The 27,891-nt window shown below is 45.1% G+C and overlaps 1 protein-coding gene across 3 annotated transcripts in view; it reads right to left on the bottom strand.

Moving 5' to 3' along the window:
* The window catches only part of IKZF3 (IKAROS family zinc finger 3), a 120,952-nt gene that overhangs the window by 9,643 nt on the left and 83,418 nt on the right, over positions 1-27,891 (bottom strand). For all 3 annotated transcript variants that reach the window (XM_073681107.1, XM_073681109.1, XM_073681108.1), the window contains 3 exons: positions 17,649-17,816; positions 17,438-17,548; positions 16,205-16,321 (listed from right to left, as the gene is read on the bottom strand). In XM_073681107.1, coding sequence (XP_073537208.1) covers positions 16,205-16,321; positions 17,438-17,548; positions 17,649-17,816 — 396 coding nt within the window. The remainder of the gene's footprint in view (positions 1-16,204; positions 16,322-17,437; positions 17,549-17,648; positions 17,817-27,891) is intronic.

Here is a 27,891-nt window from a genome sequence, read left to right as displayed (position 1 = left end):
CATGTGCGAAAGAAAGTACATGTGAAGAAAATGACATTTCCTCCACAGCAGGAGGGATTGGTCGACACAGCCATATAATATCACTATGGGAAAATTGTGACTGAGGCCTAATCATAGCGCTGTACAGTAGAATGCAGGAGACAGATGAAAATATTGATGAGGAAGTATAAGGGCAGTTATAGACAACCGTAGATTGTCTCATCCAAGAGAATCAAGCCGATTATGCAAATCACACTCTGATCAAACTCAGCATAGTGTGACACAATTATCTCGGATGAGGAGAAGATGGAGAAAAAAAATTTCTTCATCTTCTCCCTTCTGTCAGTGTGTGGATATCGGACTGTTCTCAGATGTTATCCGAGTGCAGTCCAATGATTCCCATGCACTCATTGACTTGAATATCAGATGCAAATCATGCATGCTGTGATTTTTTCACCAGAGTGGCTCTGTCTGAGGAAAAAATTGGATATGTGCACGTCCCCATAGCATAACATTGGTCCAGGCAGGGCCGCCATCAGGGCATTACTGCCCTTTCTGGTGTATGGGGACCGGTGAGCAGAAGTAAAGAGGTGGGGCCTAGACTCAGTCCAGGCTCCCCTCTTTTGCTTCTGCTCACTGGGCCCAAGGGTATAATAAAGTATTGTGCAACAGCGCAGGGAGCTTTCTTGGAGCTCCAGGGCCGTCAAAACTGAACGACTGCACATCTCCAAGTAAGTCCTTCTGCCTCTTCTGTGACGTGCTGGTGACGGCGCATACGCAATGATGTCATCGTGTATGCGCCGGCATGTACGCGCGCCACTCCAGAAGTGGAGCTGCACCTGCAGGAGATCGTATGAGAGGTAAGTATGAAAACATTTTTTTTTTCTTTTAAATGGGTGTGGATGTGGGGGCAAATGATGATGAATTGAGGGTAGGTGACAGGGGACAGTGAATGATGTATTGAGGTGTGAGAGCGCAAATAATGATGAACTGATGGTGGGGGACAGCAAATTATGAATTAAAGGTGAGGTGGGGAGCGCAAATGATGAATTGAAGGTGAGGGTGGGGAGAACAAATTATGACTTGAGGGTGGGGGTGAGCAAATAATGATGAATTGAGGGTAGGGGGTAGGGGACATTAAATGATGATGAATTGGGGTAGGGGGCAGAAAATAATGATAAACTGAGGATGGGGGAGAGTAAATGATGTACTGAGTGTAGGGAAGAGCAAATGATGATGAACTGAGGGTGGGGGAGAGCAGATGATAATGAATAGAGGGTGGGGGTGGGAGATAGGACATAACATAATGAATTGAGACGGAAGGGGGCATGTTAATATACTGAATCGGGGGAGAAGGAGTTACAGAGAGGGGGCGGTGAGGATACAGGAGTGTGACTGGTAATGAATTGAGGGAAAGAGTACAGGTGTACAGGTGCTAATCTAATATATATAATTGTCTTATCCCGTCTGTCTTTCTGTCTGTCTGTCCTTCTGTCCAGGAAATCCCGCGTCGCTGATTGGTCTGGCCACGGGCAATCAGCGACGCGGGATTTCAGAAAAAGATGGCGGCCGTTAACGGCTCATCTGCCGCGCGGAGGTCAGCGGCGATGCAGCCGGGTGATGACTGGCGCCAGCAGAACTACCCCGACCGGCAGCACCACTGACCTCCATGCGGCTACCGTCGGAGATCAGCGGCTACGGCAAGTGTGAAGGGAGGACCGGGGAGCGGCGCCGCCGGTCGGGATGCTTCTGCTGCGAGCAGCCGCTCATCTCCCGGCTGCTCGCAGCGGAAGTACCCACACAGGCAGCGCCGCTCCCGGGCCCACACTAATACGACGCTGATTGGTCGCGACCGCCGGCCGCGACCAATCAGCGATATGGGCGCCAAGTTTAAACACCGCTCTGCTGATCGGTTGCGGCCGCCAGCCGCGACCAATCAGCGATATTGGCGCCAAATTTAAACACCGCTGTGCTGATTGGTCGTGGCCGCCGGCCGCAACGAATCAGCGATATTGGCGCCAACTTTAAGCACCGCTCTGCACAGAGGTCAGCGGCGATGCAGCCGAAGTACCCCGACCGGCGGCGCCGCTGACCTCCATGCGGCTACCGTCGGGAGATCAGCGGCTAGGGATGCTGATCTCCCGACGGCAAGTGTGAAGGGAGGACTGGGGAGCGGCGCCGCCGGTCGGAATACTTCTGCTGCGAGCGATATTGGCGCCAAATTTAAACACCGCTGTGCTGATTGGTCGCGACCGCCAGCCGGGACCAATCAGCGATATTGGCGCCAAATTTAAACACCGCTGTGCTGATTGGTCGCGACCGCCAGCCGGGACCAATCAGCGATATTGGCGCCAAATTTAAACACCGCTGTGCTGATTGGTCGCGACCAAAGTTTGGCGCCAAAGTTAAACACCACTCTGCTAATTGCGCCCGGTGTACCGCATACATATTCTAGAATACCCGGTGCTTTTGAATCGGGCCACCATCTAGTTATTTTATATATTTATTGAGTGGGGAAAGTGGCTATTTATAGCTAGTGTGGGGCACAGTGGTGGATTACAATTTATATTTGGAATGGTGGGTTGCACAATAACTAATTATATATTAATGGTGGGTGCACGTCTGTATTCGTAGTCTGCATGCTGCTAGAAGTTGGGGAAAAAGTGGGAAATGTGCTTTGGAAGCAGCGCTCTACATAACAGAAGTGATGGCGGCCTTTATTAGGATGAAGAAGAAAAGCGAAGACTAAAGACTTCAACTAGAGATGTCACTGGTGAGTCAGTGTGTTACCTATACACTGACACTATACACTGTATATTATGTACAGAGCTCCTGTGTATAATGTCACTGTTGATCCCAGTACTACCTGTACACTGACACTATACACAGTACTCCTGTGTATAATGTCACTGGTGATAACTGTATTACCTGTACACTATATACAGAGCTACTGTGTATAATGTCACTGGTGATCACTGTATTACCTGTACACTGACACTATATACAGAGCTCTTGTGTATAATGTCACCAGTGACCCCTGTTTTACCTGTACACTATATACTATGTACAGATGTCCTGGGTACAGTGGCAATGCTGACCCCTATATTACATGTACACTGACACTATATACAGGGCTCCTGTGTATAATGCCACCGGTGATCATTGTATTACCTGTACACTGACATTATAAACTGTATACTATGTACAGAGCTCCTGTGTATAATGGCACTTAGTATTGTGTTTTTTTTCACTAATGATCAGTATTGTAGTATTTGGTCACTATGTGGTGGTAATATGTAGTCTGGTCATGGTGTAGTGGTATTTGTTCCTGGTATGTAGTATTATTCGGTCACTATGTGGTGGTAATATGTGGTCTGGTCATGGTGTGGCGGTATTTCTCCCTTGTACATGGTATTATTCAGTCACTATGTGGTGGTAATATGTGGTCCCTTGTATGTGGTATTATTGATCATTTAAAAAAATGTATGTGACACATTCACTTAAAGAAAAATAAATTAAAATATACCTACAAAGAGCATTGGATATTTTAATAAATGTTTAATAGGTTAGAGTAGAGTAGGGCCCTCCCAAAAAAGTCTACCTTGTTGTGGTGGCAGTCTTAAACAATGTTTTGGCCAAAACTAAAGCTGCTGGCTATGTATGGGCGGTGGGAGTGTGGAAAGTTTGAGGGATGGAGGTGGAGCTGGGTTGGAGCCTGGGCGGAGTCTCAATTGGGCGCAAAAATTTTGCCAATATTGGGTCCTGAAATTTTTGGTGACAGCCCTGGGTCTAGTGTGATCTGATATTTTGTCGGATTGCATTCAGACCAAAAATATACTTGTTTGCACCTGCCTTTAGAAAAATGTTTTTCTTCCTAATTTCTTACCCCAATCCCCAAAAATTCTCTTTTACCAATTTATATAACATTTTTCTGTTGTTATCAACTTACAGTAGCTTTAACCCTTGTTTTACAGGTTTCTCTGAATATAACGAAGTAATAGCATGACCCGACACTGTTGTAAAAATCAGCACTAAATGTAGAGCACATAGTCAGCAGATAATGGAAAATTATACCACAGAACAGTGTATTAGTCAGGGCAGGGTCAGAAGTCATTTTAGGTTTCAGTTTTATATTACATTACAATCAGAACAGACCCGGACAGCCACCACAACAAGACATTAATGAGACTATCTACGTTAGCACAATGCACAATAAAGCTTATTTCTCTGGTTATTACAGTCAGACATGCTGTTTATGACTGCGATAGCCATAGCCTTACAGATATTATTCCCCTGAAATCAGAAAGAAAATAGCAGAATTGGTTCAGAAGCAGTGGAGACAGCGGTGTCTGATACATTTTAATGACTGTGACTTCAGCCTCATAAAAAGATTTATGACACAATAACCTTTAACCACTGAGCTCTGCTGAGTGCTGATAAAATGGCTGATTAACACCTTTTCCACCTCCTTCCTCCCCATAGTGTTTTACACCTCTTCATGTATTGGTGCTACCCCCAGGAGCCACTTATACTTTCAGCCATTACAATAAATCTTCTAAACATACAAAATGCCATAAAAACTTCAATAATGAGCAATGCACTACTGCACAAAAATGTGCATAGAACACAAGCATAAATAGTTACAGATACCAAATTAACCATCAATGTAGAAATAATTACTTGTGTTTTCCTTTATTGGCCTGTTATTACCATTCAGGCTGGGACTGGCATACAAGGGACCAGGTGAAACTGCTCGTGGGCCACTGTGTTGGAGTGGGTTCCCTACATCCCTATCTGAGCAGTAGTTTGCACAATGTACTTGATTCACTGTCTACAAAAGCAGCATCTAATCATTCATTTGCCAAACTACCTAGTTTATTATTAGATATAGAAGCATAGGTTGAATTTATGATTTAGGGTAATGTAATATTTGCATAACGTAGAACAGTGGTCTCCCAAGGTCAATGTTACTGGCGGGAAATGGCACCCCAGTCCGCTGTTCCCATTCACACAGCAGTAACTGGAGGGCTTATATATAAAATATATACCACTCAAATTAGGGCTACACGGCGACACAAGTCATGCTACATTGAAATTGCAATATCGCATCTAATGATTTCCTCATCTGTTTTCAAATGTGTTGGATTTTTGGTTGCTGGTCACAATTTGCATGTGACACACTTGCCATTGACTTAAATACAAGTTACATGTGACTGTGACTTGTTTGCTATTTGGTGGGGGTCTTTTTTTACAGCATAATTGCGGCTTTAAAGTAGTCGCGCATCTGCAGACATGGTTCACAAGTGTTTTTGGTCTCGCGACTTGTCTGATTACTGTTGAATGACTCATGTAGCCCCAGCTTTAATCTAAAAATGCAGTTTGCCAAATTTTGCACAGCTTCCCCATACTTTAACATTTTACACTGAAAGTATACTTGTCAATTTTCCTGGAACAGAAACACTGCAAAGAGTATATCTTGTTGTGGAGGACTCAGTGTCTATTGTGTGGAGCCGAATGCAATTGGATTCAATAAAAAAGCAACATACCACGAGCTTTTGGCTAAGAACTTCTTGTACTCTGCTTTGCCCCCAGCTAAAAAACATAACATGAGGTTCAAAGGCACTAATGCAAAATCTATAAAATGGCCCCCCACTTACCATGGGGCATTTATAATAATGGTGTCTTCTTCAGTTGTAGAGGGATCTGAATCACCAGGGACCTGATACAACTTCTACCTCTACTAAGCTCAGGATCAGACACATAAAACATGGCACTCTAGTCATCAGCTGATTTCCTTGGGTCCTGGTTCTAAACCCCCAGCCATCAGATATTATCACCATGGATGCTGCACATTACACCTTTGGTGGTTAAATGTTGTACTAAATGGCACCCATTTAGTAAACTTGTCACCTGATTCATGCTGCCCAAACCAAAGCCAGTATGGATCAGAGTATGGTTGCACGATTGTTTCCTAGTATATTTCTCTGAAATGCTCCGGCGTTTCAGGAAAAAAATCATTGAGAAGCTCTGACTAGGGACGATAATGGATGGAGATGAGGATAGTCTTACGCCCCCCGCCAGCTTCTCCTAGCACTGCTCTAGATTATTGAGAGGCCTATTGTGATCGGAATTAACCTGTGAATCACCTAGAGTAGCGCTAGGAGAAGCCAACCATGGGCAGCACCAGACTAGTCTCATCTCCATCGGCTATTGTCTCTAGCCAGATCTTCCCATAGATTTTTCTCTGAAATGCCGGAGCATTTTAGAGAAAAATATTCCTCACAGCAATCATGCCTGCGGTTTGCCCTTTAAACACATGGTTTGTAACTAGCCCTTGGCATATCACTTACAATGACAGCCCATTCATTCTAATATACAATATAATGCTTTATTTCGCCTGTAGTAAAACTGAAAACTTGCCACTAGGTTCCCTTACAGACTAAAGCTAATCGCTAAAATCCCCAGAATCATGGACACTTTGTTATCAACTTATTTTTGGGGGGTTACAGGATGTCTAAAAGTGTCAATGTCAATTAATCACTGGTCATAACCGTGGCTTGTATTTTGCAGTCTCATAACTTGAGAGTGTGTCACAATAAATACAGTACAGACCAAAAGTTTGGACACACCTTCTTATTTAAAGATTTTTCTGTATCTTCATGACTTTGAAAATTGTACATTCACACTGAAGGCATCAAAACTATGAATTAACACATGTGGAATTATATACTTAACAAAAAAGTGTGAAACAACTGAAAATATGTATTATATCCTAGGTTCTTCAAAGTAGCCACCTTTTGCTTTGATGACTGCTTTGCACACTCTTGGCATTCTCTTGATGAGCTTCAAGAGGTAGTCACCGGAAATGGTTTTCACTTCACAGGTGTGCCCTGTCAGGTTTAATAAGTGGGATTTCTTGCCTTATAAATGGGGTTGGGACCATCAGTTATGTTGTGCAGAAGTCTGGTGGATACACAGCTGATAGTCCAACTGAATAGACTGTTAGAATTTGTATTATGGCAAGAAAAAAGCAGCTAAGTAAAGAAAAACGAGTGGCTATCATTACTTTAAGAAATGAAGGTCAGTCAGTGCGAAAAATTGGGAAAACTTTGAAAGTGTCTTCAAGTGCAGTTGCAAAAACCATCAAGCGCTACAAAGAAACTGGCTCACATGAGGACCGCCCCAGGAAAGGAAGACCAAGAGTCACCTGTGCTTCTGAGGATAAGTTTATCCAAGTCACCAGCCTCAGAAATCGCAGGTTAACAGCAGCTCAGATTAGAGACCAGGTCAATGCCACACAGAGTTCTAGCAGCAGACACATTTCTACAACAACTGTTAAGAGGAGGCTTTGTGCAGCAGGCCTTCATGGTAAAATAGCTGCTAGGAAACCACTGCTAAGGACAGGCAACAAGCAGAAGAGACTTGTTTGGGCTAAAGAACACAAGGAATGGACATTAGACCAGTGGAAATCTGTGCTTTGGTCTGATGAGTTCAAATTTGAGATCTTTGGTTCCAACCACCGTGTCTTTGTGCGAAGCAGAAAAGGTGAACGGATGGACTCTACATGCCTGGTTCCCACCGTGAAGCATGGAGGAGGAGGTGTGATGGTGTGGGGGTGCTTTGCTGGTGACACTGTTGGAGATTTATTCAAAATTGAAGGCATACTGAACCAGCATGGCTACCACAGCATCTTGCAGCGGCATGCTATTCCATCCGGTTTGCGTTTAGTTGGACCATCATTTATTTTTCAACAGGACAATGACCCCAAACACACCTCCAGGCTGTGTAAGGGCTATTTGACCAAGATGGAGAGTGATGGGGTGCTACGCCAGATGACCTGGCCTCCACAGTCACCTGACCTGAACCCAATCGAGATGGTTTGGGGTGAGCTGGACCCCAGAGTGAAGGCAAAAGGGCCAACAAGTGCTAAGCATCTCTGGGAACTCCTTCAAGATTGTTGGAAGACCATTTCCGGTGACTACCTCTTGAAGCTCATCAAGAGAATGCCAAGAGTGTGCAAAGCAGTCATCAAAGCAAAAGGTGGCTACTTTGAAGAACCTAGAGTATAAGACATAGTTTCAGTTGTTTCACACTTTTTTGTTAAGTATATAATTCCACATGTGTTAATTCATAGTTTTGATGCCTTCAGTGTGAATGTACAATTTTCAAAGTCATGAAAATACAGAAAAATCTTTAAATGAGAAGGTGTGTCCAAACTTTTGGTCTGTACTGTATATGACTTATCGATTTCCAATAGACTGCCACACAACATTGCTTACATGTCAGTCTTACCTTGCAGGTAAACAGGCCTAGACAATAAGGCATGAAGTAAGACAAAGAAGTTGTGCATGTGTACCTCTCTCACGTTCTCAAGATCGGTGCATATGCAGCCTCCTAGTCTTCACGCTACTCTCACTATAATAACATTACACTTGCACATTTCCCCGAATAAATTTTCCCGCTGTGTAAATGTGAAACAGAAACAATTTCAAAAACCTCACACCTAGGAAGTTGTCAGTTCAGAAGAGGATTATGGCAGCCCCGTACATACAGAATGAAACCAATCTTTTTATTTTTGAGGTGACATTCATTTCAACCCAGAGTTTTCTAATCCTTTTCTCATTGTCACTTCAAAGGGAATCTGTCATCAGGTTTTCACACCCCAGACTATTTACATGCACAAGTAGCTATTTCAAAGACAAATCCAGTAAGACCTTTACATGGCCAGTCCATGCCTCCATTCCTGAGAAATCAGCGTTTGAATTTATACGTCAACGAGTCTGAAGATCTATTTGTAGATCTGAAGCCTCTGTCACTCCAGCTCTATTCCCCGCTCAGTGCTGCCTCTTTCTGCTTGACTGACAGCCAACATGCTGTGTGACTTCAGGCAAAGGAACCATCAGTCAAGGAGGAAAAGATGGCGCTGGGCAGGGTATAGAGCTGGAGTGACAGAGGCTTCAGATCTCCAGTTTTATTTGCGTATCAATTTAAACCCTGATTTTTCAGTAATGGAGGCACAGACTGGCCATGTAAAGGTTCTGCTGGACTTGAAAGGGCTATAGTACATGTGCATATAAATAGTTGGGGGGGGGTAAAATCCTGCTGACTGATTCGCTTTAAGGCTGGAATCACACGTGCAGTTTTTCATGCAGTTTGAGCTACATGAACTGAAAAGAAATGAGAGATATTAAAAAAGGATTTATATCTCTTGATATTCAAGGATCCCCTTTTGGCTTTGACTCAAAAAATGCAGTTTGTGAGGCCATCCTAAGGGCTAATTCACAAGACTGTATGTCAGTCATTTTCTTGTCTGTATAATGGTAGCAAGACCTGGCCAAACTGCAGGTCTCCTGACCTTAACTAATAGCCTTATATATGTTTATGAGGCTATTAGAGCAGGTCATGAGAGCTGCAATCGTGCCATTATGAGAAAATCCATCTCAACATGGTCATGTGAATTATCAAATGGTTACAGGAGGTGGGGGTCTAAGGGATAAAGTTTCTCCTTGCATAGATTGCCAAGTTGGCATAGGAAGACTTATAGGCCATGCAATGCTCCTCTGGGAATGGTAATATGCAAGCAACCTCTTCAGAGAAGAAGAGGTCAGGAACTGTGTCCCCACCTCTTGGAAGCAGTAATGCTAGAAGTCAATACTGACCCATTGAAGGGCATTGGCCCGTAAATTAGGATAACAAGCCAAACCAGAAACTCCATTTGCAGACACATGTTTCGGTGCGTTTGCCCCTCATTAATGCAAAGCTGGATAACTTGTTTGGCTGGGAAAATAAGAGAATAAGAGATTTTTTCCTCATATATAATAACTAAAAAATAATAATGAAAAACACTTGATAATGAAAAAAAAAAATGTAATTTTAATGCTTTTTTTAAAAATAATAAACAACACAAATGAGCAAATAACACAGACATACTTGGTGTCCCTGTAATCCTAACGACCCGCACAACTCAGCGATCAGATTATTTATGGGAATCAGATTATTTATGGGGATCGGTAAATGATGTAAAAAATGGTGTAATTGATATATTTTCTCTATGAAACCCATAAAAAATGTAATAAAACTGTAACACCGACGCCGTGTTCACACTTAGCGTAAATGCTGCTTTCTTTTTACTGCGGATTTTTTTCTGCAGGTGTCTGTGACGCGCCCCTGGGCCTGTGTCGCGCTGCGTTGCGCACGCGGGAGCTTACCCGGAGCCGGATCTCTTGAGGGTTGTAGTCTCGTGGCGGTGATCCTTTCCATGCCCAGGGAGTCAAACTGAGCGGCGATGTATATTAGCAGTAGATGTAGGACGACTACGCCACCCGTTGAATGCAGCTATGGAGCTGCTGCTGCAGGGCAGACCGCTGAGGCCGGTGGTAGGATTGTGCAGCGTGATAGTATAACCCCCAACGGGAGGGGTATGGCCTCAGGGCAGCCGACGTGGATGATGGGGGTAGCAGGAACCACTCGGAGACGGTACGGTGTAGTTCAGGGTCTTTACTGGTGACAAAGATAGACCCTCCCGGAGTACTGGCTAGCGATTGGGGCCTGGTCAGTCCTTGAGCAGATGGGATCTCCCCTGGCCAGGCGGAGTTGTAGGCCTCCCAAACTGACTGTACTCTTCTGGCTACCTTGCTAGAGGCGGGTATAAGTAGCCCACGTCCCTGAGTGTACCGTGTGGTGCTCACCCGTATGGCCGGTGACTCGGGGCCTTCTAGTAGCTTCCGCTCCACGACGGCGGTGCTGGTCCCATGCGTGTGACCGTGCCTTCGGGTTTCTTGGCCAGAGGACCTGGAATCCCCTGCCTGACGGATTCTGCTGCTGGGTAGGAGTTAGTCCCCACAGCCTCGGACTCCGGGTCCGGTAAGAAATCTTCTCAGTCAGGGCGAGCTCTGCAGCTGCCAGCCCCTGACTCCTTGTAACACTGCTCCCACAGAGCTCCTGTTGTTTCTTCCCATAGCTGCTTCTCTTCTCTGTCTCTACTTCTGGCATGGCCCAGGAGCTGGGCCCAGCCGGAGCCACAGCTCCCTGTCAGCCCTCCTAGCTGAACTCTCCCTCTGAACTCTCTAACCCTGCCTCAGCCCCAGGTTTATATAGGGGAAGTTCTTCCCCTCCCAGGACTGGGCAGGAGGTGTGTCATGCATAGGATTCCTGACCAAGAGACCTCCCACCTGCTCTCAGACATAACATTGCTGTTACTGTGGAAACCAGACCCCTGGGGTGCCACATTCCCCCCTAGTGAAATTTAGTACTCCGGGACTAAACATATTTTTAAACATAACAAGGTATAAACAATAATAGTACAATAAGAAAAACATATAAAGATGGTCACGGCGTGTCCGCAACCGGGTGCAGTTTTTGAAGAAAAGCAAGGTGTCCATTTCACCAAAACAGGGAGACGTAACCAGGTAGGGGTCTGTCCTGCCCCGAGTCCTTAACAGTCTTTAGTCCGTCCTGGGTTACGCTCCAACTATGTACAAAGGATTCCCGGTAAATCCACCAAAGACTCCCATAAATTACTAGAAACACATAATTATTTACAGGATATGGCCGCTCTCAGTCCTCGGCCAGTGGGGATAAGGAATGGCTGCTCACAGTCCTCAGCCTGGTTTAAGATAGGGGCACATGGGGAACAATTCACTAATCCCAACGGGGACCATATTTTAATTAGCAGCAGTCCTTGTACCCTTACGGGTAACTATTTACAGCTCTTTATTCACGCTACTTCCCTTCAGTAGCTATGTCCTCTTTGTGCTCCCTCCTGAGGGTAGTCCTCAGACCCGTCCGGGTCCTCTTGGCTTTCCTCGTATTGGTAGTACTGCAGCTCCTCCTCGGTTAGCTGGGTTAGTATCTCTGCGACAGTCCTCCTCCCAGGTGGCCAGGACTTTACCTCCCTTTGGGCTGCCCCGGTTAATTGGGCCACCAGGATGCTCACTTTTTGCTCCTCTGTGAGGGGGTACACCTGGAAGAGGCTATCCAGCTTTTCTCTAAAGTCATGCAGGGTATGTGACTCCCCTGAGTACTGGGGTAGCCAGGCTGCCCCCGGGATATAGGGCATGGTGAAAGGCATGACCGCAACAGCGGTGGCGCTGGCGGGGGTTGAAGCGGTGAAGCTCTCCTCCGTATCCGACATCCTTCTCCCCCCTAGTGGACCGTGGCCTACCTTGCGATGATCCTCTTCCGTAGGCCGCGGCTCCGCAGTGGATCGTCAGGGTTGAGGACCTTCCGTCGCGCTCCTGTGACGTCAGCGCCTGCTGGGCTCCTTCCAGGACCTTACGCGACGTCTGGACGTGAGGCGGGGCTTCAGTTCTCGCGTGCTTTCGGAGTCCACGCCCCTCTTCTTCCCGCGCGGCGTCTTCAAGATGGCGTCCAACGGCGGGAAAACTCCACGGAAGGCGGGAAGAAGGCTGAAAATGGCGCCGGATGGCGGGAATCTTCACCGATGGCGGGAAGAAGGCTGAAGATGGCGCCGGATGGCGGGAATCTTCACCACTGGTAAGTTTGAACAGTCTTTTTCAGGCACGCAGTACCCGGTGGTTGCGGGCACGAGATCCTGCCGACTACGCCAAAAGTTGACGCACCCCTGGGCCTGTGTCGCGCAGCGTTGCGCACGCGGGAGCTTACCCGGAGCCGGATCTGTTGAGGGTTGTAGTCTCGTGGCGGTGACCCGGTCCGTGCCCAGGGAGTCAGACTAAGTGGCGCTGTATTAGTGGTAGATGTTGGACGACTACGCCACCCGTTGAATGCAGCTATGGAGCTGCTGCTGCAGGGCAGACCGCTGAGGCCGGTGGTAGGATTGTGCAGCGTGATAGTATAACCCCCAACGGGAGGGGTATGGCCTCAGGGCAGCCGACGTGGATGATGGGGGTAGCAGGAACCACTCGGAGACGGTACGGTGTAGTTCAGGGTCTTTACTGGTGACAAAGATAGACCCTCCCGGGGTACTGGCTAGCGATTGGGGCCTGGTCAGTCCTTGAGCAGATGGGATCTCCCCTGGCCAGGCGGAGTTGTAGGCCTCCCAAACTGACTGTACTCTTCTGGCTACCTTGCTAGAGGCGGGTATAAGTAGCCCACATCCCTGAGTGTACCGTGTGGTGCTCACCCGTATGGCCGGTGACTCGGGGCTTTCTAGTAGCTTCCGCTCCACGACGGCGGTGCTGGTCCCATGCGTGTGACCGTGCCTTCGGGTTTCTTGGCCAGAGGACCTGGAATCCCCTGCCTGACGGATTCTGCTGCTGGGTAGGAGTTAGTCCCCACAGCCTCGGACTCCGGGTCCGGTAAGAAATCTTCTCAGTCAGGGCGAGCTCTGTAGCTGCCAGCCCCTGACTCCTTGTGACACTGCTCCCACAGAGCTCCTGTTGTTTCTTCCCATAGCTGCTTCTCTTCTCTGTCTCTACTTCTGGCATGGCCCAGGAGCTGGGCCCAGCCGGAGCCACAGCTCCCTGTCAGCCCTCCTAGCTGAACTCTCCCTCTGAACTCTCTAACCCTGCCTCAGCCCCAGGTTTATATAGGGGAAGTTCTTCCCCTCCCAGGACTGGGCAGGAGGTGTGGCATGCATAGGATTCCTGACCAAGAGACCTCCCACCTGCTCTCAGACATAACATTGCTGTTACTGTGGAAACCAGACCCCTGGGGTGCCACATCTGCATCATACAACGCAATAAAAATCTCCTCTGATTATTGCATGTTTGCTGCGTTTCTTTTATGAGTTTTCCCCTTATTTGATGCGACTTTGGTGCAAATATGAAGCAGAGTTTTTAACACTTTTTTAACAGTACAGAAAAGCTTTGATTCTGCACTTAAAAATGCAATGGCTTTTTTTTTCATGCGTTTTTTTCAGATGAACCCTATAGAGAAAAACAGCACGAAATCCATAGATGTTCAGCACAGTCTTCAGACTACAAAGGGTGGAGATTTCATGGAATCACATCCACTTTGCTTCAACATTTAGACCGTATTCACATGTAGGGAAAATGTTGCTTATTTTCTGCTGCTTTTTTTGCCCCAAACTTCTGCACCTTCTCATTTAAAGATTTTTCTGTACTTTCATGACTATGAAAATTGTACATTCACACTGAAGGCATCAAAACTATAAATTAACACATGTGGAATTATATACTTAACAAAAAAGTGTGAAGCAACTGAAAATATGTCTTATATTCTAGGTTCTTCAAAGTAGCCACCTTTTGCTTTGATGACTGCTTTGCACACTCTTGGCATTCTCTTGATGAGCTTCAAGAGAAAGTCACTGGAAATGGTCTTCCAACAATCTTGAAGGCGTTCCCAGAGATGCTTAGCACTTGTTGGCCCTTTTGCCCTCACTCTGCGGTCCAGCTCACCCCAAACCATCTTTATTGGGTTCAGGTCTGGTGACTGTGGAGGCCAAGTCATCTGGCGTATGACCCCATCACTTTCCTCCTTGGTCAAATAGCCCTTACACAGCCTGGAGGTGTGTTTGGGGTCATTGTCCTGTTGAAAAATAAATGATGGTCCAACTAAACGCAAACCAGATGGAATAGCATGCCACTGCTAGATGCTGTGGTAGCCATGCTGGTTCAGTATGCCTTCAATTTTGAATAAATCCCCAACAATGTCACCAGCAAAGCACCCCCACACCATCACACCTCCTCCTCCATGCTTCACGGTGGGAACCAGGCATGTAGAGTCCATCCGTTCACCTTTTCTGCGTTGCACAAAGACACGGTGGTTGGAACCAAAGATCTCAAATTTAGACTCATCAGACCAAAGCACAGACTTCCACTGGTCTAATGTCCATTCCTTGTGTTCTTTAGCCTAAACAAGTCTCTTCTCCTTGTTGCCTGTCCTTAGCAGTGGTTTCCTAGCAGCTATTTTACCATGAAGGCCTGCTGCACAAAGTTTCCTCTTAACAATTGTTGAAGAAATGTGTCTGCTGCTAGAACTCTGTGTGGCATTGACCTGGTCTCTAATCTGAGCTGCTGTTAACCTGCGATTTCTGAGGCTGGTGTCTCGGATAAACTTATCCTCAGAAGCAGAGGTGACTCTTGGTCTCCCTTTCCTGGGGCGGTCCTCATGTGAGCCAGTTTCTTTGTAGCGCTTGATGGTTTTTGCAGCTGCACTTGGGGACACTTTCAAAGTTTTCCCAATTTTTCGCACTGACTGACCTTCATTTCTTAAAATAATGATGGCCACTCGTTTTTCTTTACTTAGCTGCTTTTTTCTTGCCATAATACAAATTCTAACAGTCTATTCAGTAGGACTATCAGCTGTGTATCCACCAGACTTCTGCACAACACAACTGATGATCCCAACCCCATTTATAAGGCAAGAAATTCCACTTATTAAACCTGACAGGGCACACCTGTGAAGTGAAAACCATTTCCGGTGACTACCTCTTGAAGCTCATCAAGAGAATGCCAAGAGTGTGCAAAGCAGTCATCAAAGCAAAAGGTGGCTACTTTGAAGAACCTAGAATATAAGACAAATTTTCAGTTGTTTCACACTTTTTTGTTAAGTATATAATTCCACATGTGTTAATTCATAGTTTTTATGCCTTCAGTGTGAATATACAATTTTCATAGTCATGAAAATAGAGAAAAATCTTTAAATGAGAAGGTGTGTCCAAACTTTTGGTCTGTACTGTATATATACTAATAGATAGTCGATACTCCTGTGTACGTATGCACCGAGAATTCTGCCATGAACAGGTTCCTGACAGATTGACACCTGTTCTGTGACTTGGCGCCAGTCCTGGTTGTAGCATACAAATACTGATGAAATACTGATCAAAAATACTGATGTGTGAGTAAAGCCTAAAGTGGAACTGTACTAAACTTGTGCATCTTTCATGGGTGCAGGCATTACCATCTTTACATTGCTAAATATACAGTACATTAACGTTGAAGATTTTGCTTGAGTTTTTTTTCTTTTTTCAGACAACTGAAATTTGCAGCTGTCCTGGTAAATCCTTCCCCTTTCTCAAGCTATGCTTCAATACTTGTAAGACTCCCCTTTCCCACTCAAAATAAACAGACAATAGTCTTCACTGCATGACTGAATGTACTTATTAGAACTGGAAAGAGGTTGTGAAACCAAGGAACCCATAAACACTGGGGAGAAGCGGGGGGGAAAGCCCATGGTAATGTCACAAAATGAAGACGTATGTGTGTTATCAACCTAACGGCAAGGCATTGTCTAAACTTAGAAATGTGAACTGTGGATGGGCAGCTTAATCTTAATCACTTACCAATAAATTTCTGGGGCATGGAGCTTTTCCTTTTTGCAACATTGCTGGCTAAACGGTCCAGTACAAGTGCCCGATCACTCCCCATTTCTGGTTTCATTGGCCTGGGTTCTTCAACAGCTGCAGAGAAAATGGAAGAAAGAATAAAAAAAAACAAATAAAGAAACATGTTACTATCACACAATGTAAAAGGCTTTATAAAAAGTTCACTTAATCTGTACAGTGTCACAAAACTGAGTCCAAACCATTATTTAAAGGACAAAAACAATCAAACAATAGGACACCCAATGATCATCTCAGAGAGGTAACCCCCAAACTTTGGTGCCGGCCATGAAAGTGTCAGACTGGCTACCTCCAACACTATTGCTGACTAACTGGTAATTTTCAATACTTGATGAATATAATTTTTTTTTCACCGTCAAACAATACAGGTACAAAGAATACACTAGAAACAGTTCAGAATGTAGACTAGTAAAGTAACACATCATGAACTATGTGTATCTTTATGCAGGCATTTATTCCCAGTATCGAAAGGAAGGGTTTATTCTTTGTACATTTGAAGAAAGCAAAATTAATGGTTCATCCAGTCCTACCGTACAAAACTCATAGCAAAAAGGCGCTGTCCTATAACCCCCACTGAGCAGAATACATAGGCCACCTGCATGCTGCCTTGTTTCTGACCACTTTCTGTCTCTTTCTGTCAGTATTTCCACTGAGCTGGTCTGAGGTTTTGTCTTCTCTCTCAATACAAGGCGAGAACACGGGTATCCACGCTGTCTAATGGCAGGCATTGCTTCCTGTCCCTTCACATTTGTGGTCAATGGAGGAAGGAGAGTGGAGAAAAGGGGGTGGAAAGCGCGCTTGTGCATGACTAGGTTTGAGCATGTTTGATAGTTATCTGAGGCTGAGTCAAGTTTTCTAGCAATATTACATAAAATGCTTCAAATGTACTGTTTTTAAGACCTGCTGTACCTGCAGAAATGTGCTATCGACCATTCAATCTCTGAATGACACGTAATCTGATGAGCTGTGAATGAAACGTGTCTTAGTCAAAAACTGTTTTTTTTTTCTGCGTTGAACTTCAGTACCATGTCCTGCCCTGTCCCAGGGTAGTGTGCCAGGACCCGAAATAAAGGGTTTGGCCTGGGGTAACAAGACATCAGAGAATGTGGAAGTGGAGCGTGTAAAGGAGGATAGTAAATACATGACTTTTCTAGCTACATATTTTACACTCACCAGACTCGTTAACATTTTGCAGAAAAATGCGGCATCGTTCCTTGTGTTCCTCCAGAGAGCTGCGCTGCTTGTAGCTACGTCCACAGAATTCACATTTGAAGGGTTTTTCCACTGTGGTTAAAAGAACAAAAACTTGCCGTCTTATTTTTGTAACTCTCAAAAATGTGTATACACATTTTATAGAAGTGATGAAAATGCCACAGATGCTTACCTGAATGTGTACGGAGGTGTCCAGACAAGGCATCTCTCCTTTGGCAGGCGTAACTGCACAAGTGGCATTTGAAAGGTTTCTCTCCAGTATGTAGTTTACCGTGTCGGAGTAAGTTCCCCTTCTGGGTAAATGAAGCTCCACATTGATTACACTGGAAGGGACGTTCCCCTAAAAGAGACATATAGGAGTTGTGAACAAGAAGAGTAAATCTGATATGGAAAAAGAAACCACATAAAGCGACCCTTCATCCCAGACAAAAAGTGTGACTGTTCATTCCTAAGGTATAGTCACCTCCTTTTAATCCTCGTTGCAGCAAGTATTGTGACAGGCAGCAGTAGGGATTAACGAGGCGCACCAGGTATGATGACTATACAATAGGAATGTACCATCAAAGAAGGTTACTAACCTATGTTGTCTATAGCTATGGTTTTAGTGATGCGATAAGAAATATATATTTGCAATTATCTCTTTTTGCACAAGTGCTGGACACTTCAGACAAAGTCATGCATGTACCAAGATGTTTTGCACCCTGATCAAATAATACTGTGAGCTGAGCAATTTTTTATGTTCCATGGAAAAATGATGAAGTGTACAAAATAGCTGACGTACGCCGTAAGCTAAAGCAAGGTCTCAATGTCAATATTGAGCATCAATTTTTTTTGTTATATCTACTTGCAGTGGATGTTGACTTTTGACAAGGCCGGTAGGATAACTTCAAGACATGTTTCAAGAATTGTAAAATCCATGTCTGTGCCACAGAGCACCTGCTGCTATCGAACCATGTTCTTCTCTTACGGGGTGATGCCCAAATGGGCATGTAAGAGGCATGGAATATGCTGAATGAGGTGGAGAATCCTCCTGACAAAGCCACAGCTTAGCGGTGAAACGTGTGTCAAGGTTGCTGTTTACTAGTGATGAGCGAGTATGTTCTGTTAACCTTTTCGTCGAGTACGCTCGGGTGAGCACCGAGTAGTTACAGCTGCTCGGTGTTATGATTGAATCACTCCCGTGTGCTTGATTTGCGACTTTTTGACAACTTTGATACATGTGAGGAATGTCTGCTTCTTACACATTCCTCACATGTAATAAAGCTGTCAAAAAGTCACAAATTATGCACACGGGAGTGATTCAAACATATCACCGAGCAGCTGTAACTACCCGGTGCTCGCCCGAGCATACTCGACGAAAGGGTTAACAAAACATGCTCGCTCATCACTACTGTTTACCCAACATATGGAGCAGGATGTCTCAAGGTATGTTTAGGAGGCTGTTTGCTATGCTGCTATTTGTTTATCTACGGTTGTGTTCAAAAGTTTACATACCCCAGCAGAAGTTTTCTTTTCTTGGCCTTGTTTCAGAGAACATGAATGATAACAAAAAAACTTTTTCTCCACTCATGGTTATTGGTTGGGTGAAGCCATTTATTGTCAAACTACTGTGTTTTCTCTTTTTAACTCTTAATGACAACCAAAAACATCCAAATGACCCTGATCAAAAGTTCACATACCTCAGTTCTTAATACCGTGTATTGCCCCCTCTAACATCAATGACAGCTTGAAGTCTTTTGTGGTAGTTGTGAATGAGCTTCTTTATTTTCTCAGATGGTAAAGCTGCCCATTCTTCTTGGCAAAAAACTGTCAGTTCCTGTAAATTCCTGGGCTGTCTAGCATGAACTGCGCGCTTGAGATCTCCCCAGAGTGACTTAATGATATTGAGGTCGGGAGACTGAGATGGCCACTCCAGAACCTTCACTTTGTTCTGCTGTAGCCAATGACAGGTCGAATTGGCCTTGTGTTTTGGATCGTTGTCATGTTGGAACATCCAAGTACGTCCCATGTGCAGCTTCCGGGCTGATGAGTGCAAATTTGCCTCCAGTATTTACTGATAACGTGCTGCATTCATCTTTCCTTCAACTTTTACAAAATTTCTTGTGCCTTTGTCGCTCACACATCCCCAAAACATCAGCGATCCACCTCCGTGCTTTATTGTAGGAATGGTGTTCCTTTCATCATAGGCCTTGTTGGCCTCTCTCCAAATGTAACGTTTATGGTTGTGGCCAAAAAGTTCAATTTTGGTCTCATCACTCCAAATTACCTTGTTCCAGAAGTTTTGAGGCTTGTCTCTGTGCTGTTTGGCGTATTGTAGGCAAGATACTTTGTGGCATTTGTGCAGTAATGGCTTTCTTCTGGCAACTCGATCATGCAGCCCATTTTTTTTCAAGTGCCTCCTTATCGTTCATCTTGAAACAACCACACCACTAGTTTTCTGAGAGTTCTGAATTTCAGCTCATGTTATTTGTGGGTTTTTCTTTGCATCCCAAACAATTTCCCTGACAGTTGTGGCCGAAATTGTTGTTGGTCTGCCTGATCATGGTTTGGTTTTTACAGAGCCCCTGATTTTCCATTTGTTAATCACAGTTTGAATGCTGCTGACTGGCTTTATCAATTCCTTGGATATTTTTTTGTATCCCTTTCCTGTGTTATATAGTTCAACTACCTTTTCCCGTAGATCGGTTGACAATTCTTATGCTTTCCATATGACTCACAATCCAAAAACATCAGTTGCTGGATGAAAGATGCAAGAGTCTGTCTGGATCCCAGAAATTCACTCAGCTTTTATGCACACACACTGATTACAAGCAAACAGGTCACAGGTGAGGATGTTACCTTTAGTAGCCATTCAAACCCATTTGTGTCAAATTCTGTGCATGATATCGGCCAAAATCACCAGGGTATGTGAACTTTTGATCAGGGTCATTTGGATGTTTTTGGTTGTCATTAAGATTTAAAAAGAAAAAACACAGTAATTTGACAATAAATGGCTTCACCCAACCAATAACCATGAGTGGAGAAAACATTTTTTTGTTATCATTCATATTCTCTGAAACAAGGCCAAGAAAGGAAAAATTCTTTTGAGCACAACTGTATATCATTGATACATTATACTTTATTCTTTAGCATATAGCATGATACATGGACATTCTTTTAATTTCCTATATTTTATGTCCATCCAGAGAGGTACCTTAAGATATACATGTGGATCTTTTCAAAATTCATACCATTGTATATTTATTTCACTCTTATTCAGTTTAATAATGATGTGGCCTCATATGTGGGGTATTTGTCTACTGTGTAAAGCAGGGGTCTCAAACTTGGCTAAGTATATGGGCCGCACATAGAAAAAATGTGAATTTGAAGGGCCGCATTTTTTTCAGGATGATATGAAATTTTTAATGATACCTTATTGTTTTTTCTATTCACCTTTTCGATAATTTTTTAAACATTTTTGGCTTTATTTTATTCTTTTAAATGGCATTAATTTTATGGATTATGGTCCAATTTACAGTTTTTACAATTTTTATTTCCTTTTTGTGTCCCCTAATTGGCTACATACAGTGATTTTTTTTCTTACAATTAGCATCATATAATAATTCTGACCTACTTCTTATAGTAATGTCTCCATCTTGTAGTAGTTTCCCCATCTTGTAGTACTGTGCGGATCACGGTCCCCATCTTGTACTACTGTGTCCATCCCGATCCACATCTTGTAGTACTGTGCCCATCCTGGTCCCCATCTTGTAGTACTGTGCCCACCCCGGTCCCCATCTTGTAGTATTGTGCCCATTCTGGTCCCCATCTTGTAGTACTGTGCCCATCCTGGTCCCCATCTTGTAGTACTGTGCTCATCTCGGTCCCCATCTTGTAGTACTGTGCCCATCCCGGTCCTCATCTTGTAGTAATGTGCCCATCCCGGTCCCCATCTTGTAGTAATGTGCCCATCCCGGTCCCCATCTTGTAGTAATGTGCCCATGCCGGTCCCCATCTTGTAGTAATGTGCTCATCCTGGTCCCCATCTTGTAGTAATATGCTCATCTCCCATCTTGCAGAAATGTGCCCATCCTGGTTCCTAACTTGTAGAACATTCAACTGAAAAAAATCACTGACATTAGCGGCCCTCAGGACCAGGGCGCAATCATTACGGGGGCTCCAGTGCCTGCAGGCCGCATTAAACAGCCTCAGGGGTCACATGCGGCCCTCGGGCCACGTGTTTGAGACCCTGGTGTAAAGGAAGGTTTTCTCCTCCTTTTCTGCCCCTCTCGCTTTTTCCATTATATTGTATCCAATATTTTTTCTCTATTTTTATGTGTTTATAATATTTAATACATATTAAGTTTTATACTCAGGTAATGGTCTGCATTTTCCTTATACTTGTTTTAGGTTTATATACAGTACAGACCAAAAGTTTGGACACACTTTGTCATTTAAAGATTTTTCTGTATTTTCATGACTATGAAAACTGTACATTCACACTGAAGGCATCAAAACTATGAATTAATACATGTGGAATTATATACTTAACAAAAAAGTGGGAAACAACTGAAAATATGTCTTATATTCTAGGTTCTTCAAAGTAGCCACCTTTTGCTTTGATGACTGCTTTGCACACTCTTGGCATTCTCTTGATGAGCTTCAAGAGGTAGTCACCAGAAATGGTCTTCCAACAATCTTGAAAGAGTTCCCAGAGTTGCTTAGCACTTGTTGGCCCTTTTGCCTTTACTCTGCAGTCCAGCTCACCCCAAACCATCTCGATTGGGTTCAGGTCTGGTGACTGTGGAGGCCAGGTCATCTGGCGTAGCACCCCATCACTCTCCTTCTTGGTCAAATAGCCCTTACACAGCCTGGAGGTGTGTTTGGGGTCATTGTCCTGTTGAAAAATAAATGATGGTCCAACTAAACGCAAACCGGATGGAATAGCATGCCGTTGCAAGATGCTGTGGTAGCCATGCTGGTTCAGTATGCCTTCAATTTTGAATAAATCCTCAACAATGTCACCAGTAAAGCACCCCCACACCATCACACCTCCTCCTCCATGCTTCATGGTGGGAACCAGGCATGTAGAGTCCATCCGTTCACCTTTTCTGCGTTGCACAATGACACGGTGGTTGGAACCAAAGATCTCAAATTTGGACTCATCAGACCAAAGCACAGATTTCCACTGGTCTAATGTCCATTCCTTGTGTTCTTTAGCCCAAACAAGTCTCTTCTGCTTGTTGCCTGTCCTTAGCAGTGGTTTCATAGCAGCTATTTTACCATGAAGGCCTGCTGCACAAAGTCTCCTCTTAACAGTTGTTGAAGAGATGTGTCTGCTGCTAGAACTCTGTGTGGCATTGACCTGGTCTCTAATCTGAGCTGCTGTTAACCTGCGATTTCTGAGGCTGGTGACTCGGATAAACTTATCCTCAGAAGCAGAGGTGACTCTTGGTCTTTCTTCCTTTCCTGGGGCGGTCCTCATGTGAGCCAGTTTCTTTGTAGCACTTGATGGTTTTTGCAACTGCACTTGGGGATACTTGGTCTGACCTTCATTTCTTAAAGTAATGATGGCCACTCGTTTTTCTTTACTTAGCTGCTTTATTCTTGCCATAATACAAATTCTAGCGGTCTATTCAGTACGACTATCAGTTGTGTGTCCACCAGACTTCTGCACAACACAACTGATGGTCCCAACCCTATTTATAAGGCAAGAAATCCCACTTACTAAACCTGACAGGGCACACCTGTGAAGTGAAAACCATTTCCGGTGACTACCTCTTGAAGCTCATCAAGAGAATGCCAAGAGTGCGCAAAGCAGTCATCAAAGCAAAAGGTGGCTACTTTGAAGAACCTAGAATATAAGACATATTTTCAGTTGTTTCACACTTTTTTGTTAAGTATATAATGCCACATGTGTTAATTCATAGTTTTGATGCCTTCAGTGTGAATGTACAATTTTCAAAGTCATGAAAATACAGAAAAATCTTTAAATGAGAAGGTGTGTCCAAACTTTTGGTCTGTACTGTATATTGTTTGTTGACATAGCAGATTCAATAATTAGCTATGAAGTTTTATTGGTTTTATGTTGCAAAGATTGCAAGATCCGTGTCCGAGCCACAGAGAACCATGTTCTCCTCTCACAGTATGTTGCCAAAGGGCATGCAAAAGGCGTGGAATATGCTGAAGTAGGTGGATAATCCTCCTGACGAAGCCGCAGCTTAACACTGGTGAAGTCTCAGCCATTGCTCTATTGTAGATTTGGAGATACTTGGAATCATGTATTCAGCTGGATTCCCACAACTGTGTCTAAAGATCCGAGGGTGGACAGAGATGCAGAGACATGGGTCTCCTTACCCGAACTCAACATCCTATAAAAATTTCAAGTTCATGTCAGGAAACCATTGACTGGTCAGTGCACCACGATCCATATTCAGACCATGGAACACTGATTTTCTTAGGGAAATGCTCTTCTTCTGGAATTACTCACACTACTTTCATAGACAGAATTACTGCAGCGTTTAACCACACATGCTTGTAGCCAAAGGAAAGAGTTACTGAAATCAGTGAAAATATAATAGGAAAAGACAAGCAATCCAATAACGGAAAGTCTACACTTTAATTTGTTCTTCCACATAATCACAGGATCTAATGCTGCATCATCCTGCTGTTGTGATAACATTGTTCAAGCAAAACTGACTCTAGTACATTCATCAGCTGTAACAAGTTGATTTATAGACTATGCTCTAAATGATCTGTTAACAATACTTTATTTATTATGCTCGCTTATATAACGCCAACATATTCTACAGCGCTTTACAGACATTTTCATCACAACCTCACAAGCTGCATTACCTATAAGAATGTCTTTTGGCGTGTGAAAGCAAATCCAAACCCCCTTGGGGAGAACTTAGAAACTCCTTGCGGATGTTGTCATAGGTGGGATTAAAACCAAGACTCCAATGCTGCATGGCAACTGTGCTAACCACTGAGTCATTGTGGTGTCCACTTTCAGTTCCTGAATCCATGATGCTGTAATGGATCCATCACACTATAGATCCAAATGTGATTCATAATAGGATCCATCAAGTTGTTTTGGCAGCAAAAATATCTGTTCAGCACTTGCTGTCAAAAAGGACAGAAGCTCTGATTGATCCCAATGTGGTGCCTCTTAACCCACACTACTCTTGATCCCAATGTGCTGGCGCTTAACCCATACTACTCTTGATCCCAATGTGGTGGCTCTTGACCCATACTACTCTTGATCCCAGAGTGGTGGTTCTTAATCAAATGTACTCTTGATCTCAATGTGGTGGCTCTTAACCTACACTACTCTTGATCCCAATGTGGTGGCTCTTAACCCATACTACTCTTGATTCCAATGTGGTGGTTCTTAACCCATACTACTCTCTATTACGAACCGGGTTGTGGAACCACTGTGCCGTGATCCCAGGAGAGCCCAGAGGGGCGTAACTAGGTATCTGACCAGGTCTGACCTCAGTTGCATGGCGGCTGACGACATCGCGATCTGAGGAGAGACGAGGGAGGCGGAACCAGATGCTACTCGACTGACCTCGGGTGGATGACAGCTGACCCCCAAGGGACAGAAGGCTCGAGCAGCTGGAAATGTTTGACTGGCACGACACAAGCAGGCTGGTGCTGCAGATGGGCAAGCAGGCTGGCAATGCAGACAGACAGGCGGGGTGGCACAGAAGATGGACAAGCAGACTGGCACGTCAGATGGATGAGCAGGCAGGCACGACTGACAAACAGGGTGGCACGGCAGATGGACAAGCAGGCTGGCACGGCTGACTGAAAGGGTGGCACGGCAGATAGATGAGCAGGCTGGCACGGATGTCAGACAGGCAGGCTGACATGGCTGACTGGCAGGTAAGCTGACACGGCTGACGGACAGGCAGGTATACTGGATACAAGCACTGGGACCTGAGAACTAGTAAGTGTGTTTTAGGAACATATGAACAACGTTGCCCAGGCACCTCCCCTCAAGTGGAAGTGCCTTAAATAATAAGTGTCTCCCGGCCGTTGACTGGGGACACTTTAAGATGGCGCGTTGTCTTTTTAAGAGGATGGGACCACACGCGTCCAACGGAGGAGGAAGGAGGAGAGTGTGCAGGATGGGGCCCACGGTGTGAGTGAGTCAGCGTCTCTGCTGGGAGAGGGAGGCAGGAGGAAGAGACACCAACACTACACTCTCCACTTGGTACTGGTTGCAGCGACTAAGGAAATCACTGAATTTTTAACAATGTTATATTAAAGGAACATTCGAGGGAACAATTGAGCTCCCAATAGTACATATTGATTAATGCTTTCAGAAAGCAAAGAGCAACACATTATTGACAATGACCGTACTGGATTATACCACTGTAGACACAATTACCAGTTATCTCTCTAAGCATCACAAGTCATCTCTCCCTAACATTGCACAGAAAAAGATTGCTGCCATTACCCAGTTCTGAAATGGGCATTATTTCACCTATATGTCATGGTAATTCAATAGTGCCAGTGTCCTTGTTACAGATCCGGGTGGTGGAACCTTTGTGCTGTGATACAAGGAGGGACCAGAAGGGCATAACTAAGTGCCTACCCGGACCGACCCTGGCCATACGGTGGCTTAGTCGACTCCGTGAACCAAGGAGGGACCAGGAAGGTGAACCAGGTGCCACTCTGGGACCGACCTCGTGTGAGAGCAGGCGACTGTCACGGGACTGATGGCCGAAGCGGACAGGCACAGCTGATGAGCACGGCTGGTAGACAGGCAGGTGATACGGGTAGACAAGCAGGCGGGCACGGCAGATAGACCGGCAGGGGGGCACGACTGATAAACAGGCAGACGGGCACAGTTGAAAGACTGGCTGGCGGGCATGGCTGATAGACAGACAGGCGGGCACGGCTGATAGACAGGCTGGCGGGCACGGCTGATAGACAGGCTTGCGGGCACTGAAACCTGAGGGCTGGAGAGAGTGTTAGCACACAAACAACAACTTTGCACAGGCACCTCCATTATGGAGGAGGTGCCTTAAGTAGGGGCAGTCCTCCAGCCATTGGCTGGGGACTTTTTAGGATGGAGCACGCATCACCTTTAAGAGGAAGGGAGCGCGCGTGCGCCCTAAGTATAGAGACTGGGGATCTACGCGCGGTGCGCGCACCCCAGACAGACGCCGCAATGAGGACAGGGGGAGGAGCGGGGAACGTCGGACCGGAGCCGCGGTAGTGAGTAGATCGGCGTCTCTGTCGGGCAGGAGGCAGAGATGCAGACTCTACAGTACCCCCCCTCTTCAAGCCCGCAAGTAACTTTTCAAGAAGAAGAGGAGCATGTATGTTCTCCCTGGGCTCCCATGACCTCTCCTCAGACCAAACCCCTTCCAATCCACAAGAAAAAAGGATTTTCCTCTTACCCTCTTGGTAGCCAGAATGTTCTCTACCTCAAAAACATCCTCAGCGCTGACTGCAACTGGAGCGGTACCCAGATCATCAGAGAAAGGATTGAGGACAACAGGCTTGAGGAGTGATACATGGAAGGAGTTGGGGATCCGTAATGAGGCAGGAAGTTTAAACTTGTACGCCACCGGATTAATTTGTCTCAGAATCTCAAACGGACCAATGAATCGAGGACGCAACTTGTAAGAAGGCATCTTGAGGCGAACATATTTAGAGGAAAGCCAGACCTTGTCTCCCGGACGGAAAAGAGGCAGATCCAGACGTCTCTTATCAGAGTGTCTCTTCATCTGCTCAGAGGACTGTAGAAGCGCAGTTTTAGTGTCTTCCCAGATTACCTAAAAGTCACTGACGAGAGACTCTGCGGCAGGATTGTCCACTGAAGAAGAGACAGGAAACGGAATTCGGGGGTGTTGACCGTAAACCACAAAAAATGGAGACTTAGCAGAGGACTCACTCACATGGTTGCTATAAGAAAACTCGGCCCAAGGCAGAAGTTCGTCCCAATCACTATGGTGAACGTTGACAAAGTGCCGAAGAAAACTGATGAGGATCTGATTAATACGTTCCACCTGACCATTGGACTGAGGATGATAGGTCAAAGAAAAGTCCAAAGTGACATCCAGCAACTTGCACGTGGCTCTCCAGAAGCGAGAAGTGAACTGAACTCCTCTATCTGAGACAATATGGAGGGGTAAGCCGTGGAGACGAAAGATGGGACGGATGAAGTCCTTAGCCAGCACAGGTGCGGACGGAAGACCAGGCAAAGGAATGAAGTGAGCCATCTTGGAGAAGCTTTCAGCCACCACTCATATGACAGTAGAACCGGCAGATACCGGAAGATCAGTGATGAAGTCCATAGCAATATGTTGCCAAGGAGCAGAAGGTACGGTGAGAGGAAGAAGACTACCAGCTGGGAGGTGCCTAGGTATCTTGTTACGGGCACAGGAGGAACAAACCGCGACAAAATCCGCAACATC

This window comes from Phyllobates terribilis, unplaced genomic scaffold, assembly GCF_046119375.1.
Source record: "Phyllobates terribilis strain yellow unplaced genomic scaffold, ASM4611937v1 Scaffold_5__5_contigs__length_657084704, whole genome shotgun sequence".
In the NCBI taxonomy this organism is placed as follows: domain Eukaryota; kingdom Metazoa; phylum Chordata; class Amphibia; order Anura; family Dendrobatidae; genus Phyllobates; species Phyllobates terribilis.
The sequence above is the reverse complement of the archived record's forward strand: the minus strand, read 5'-3'. Positions and strand labels throughout refer to the sequence as shown.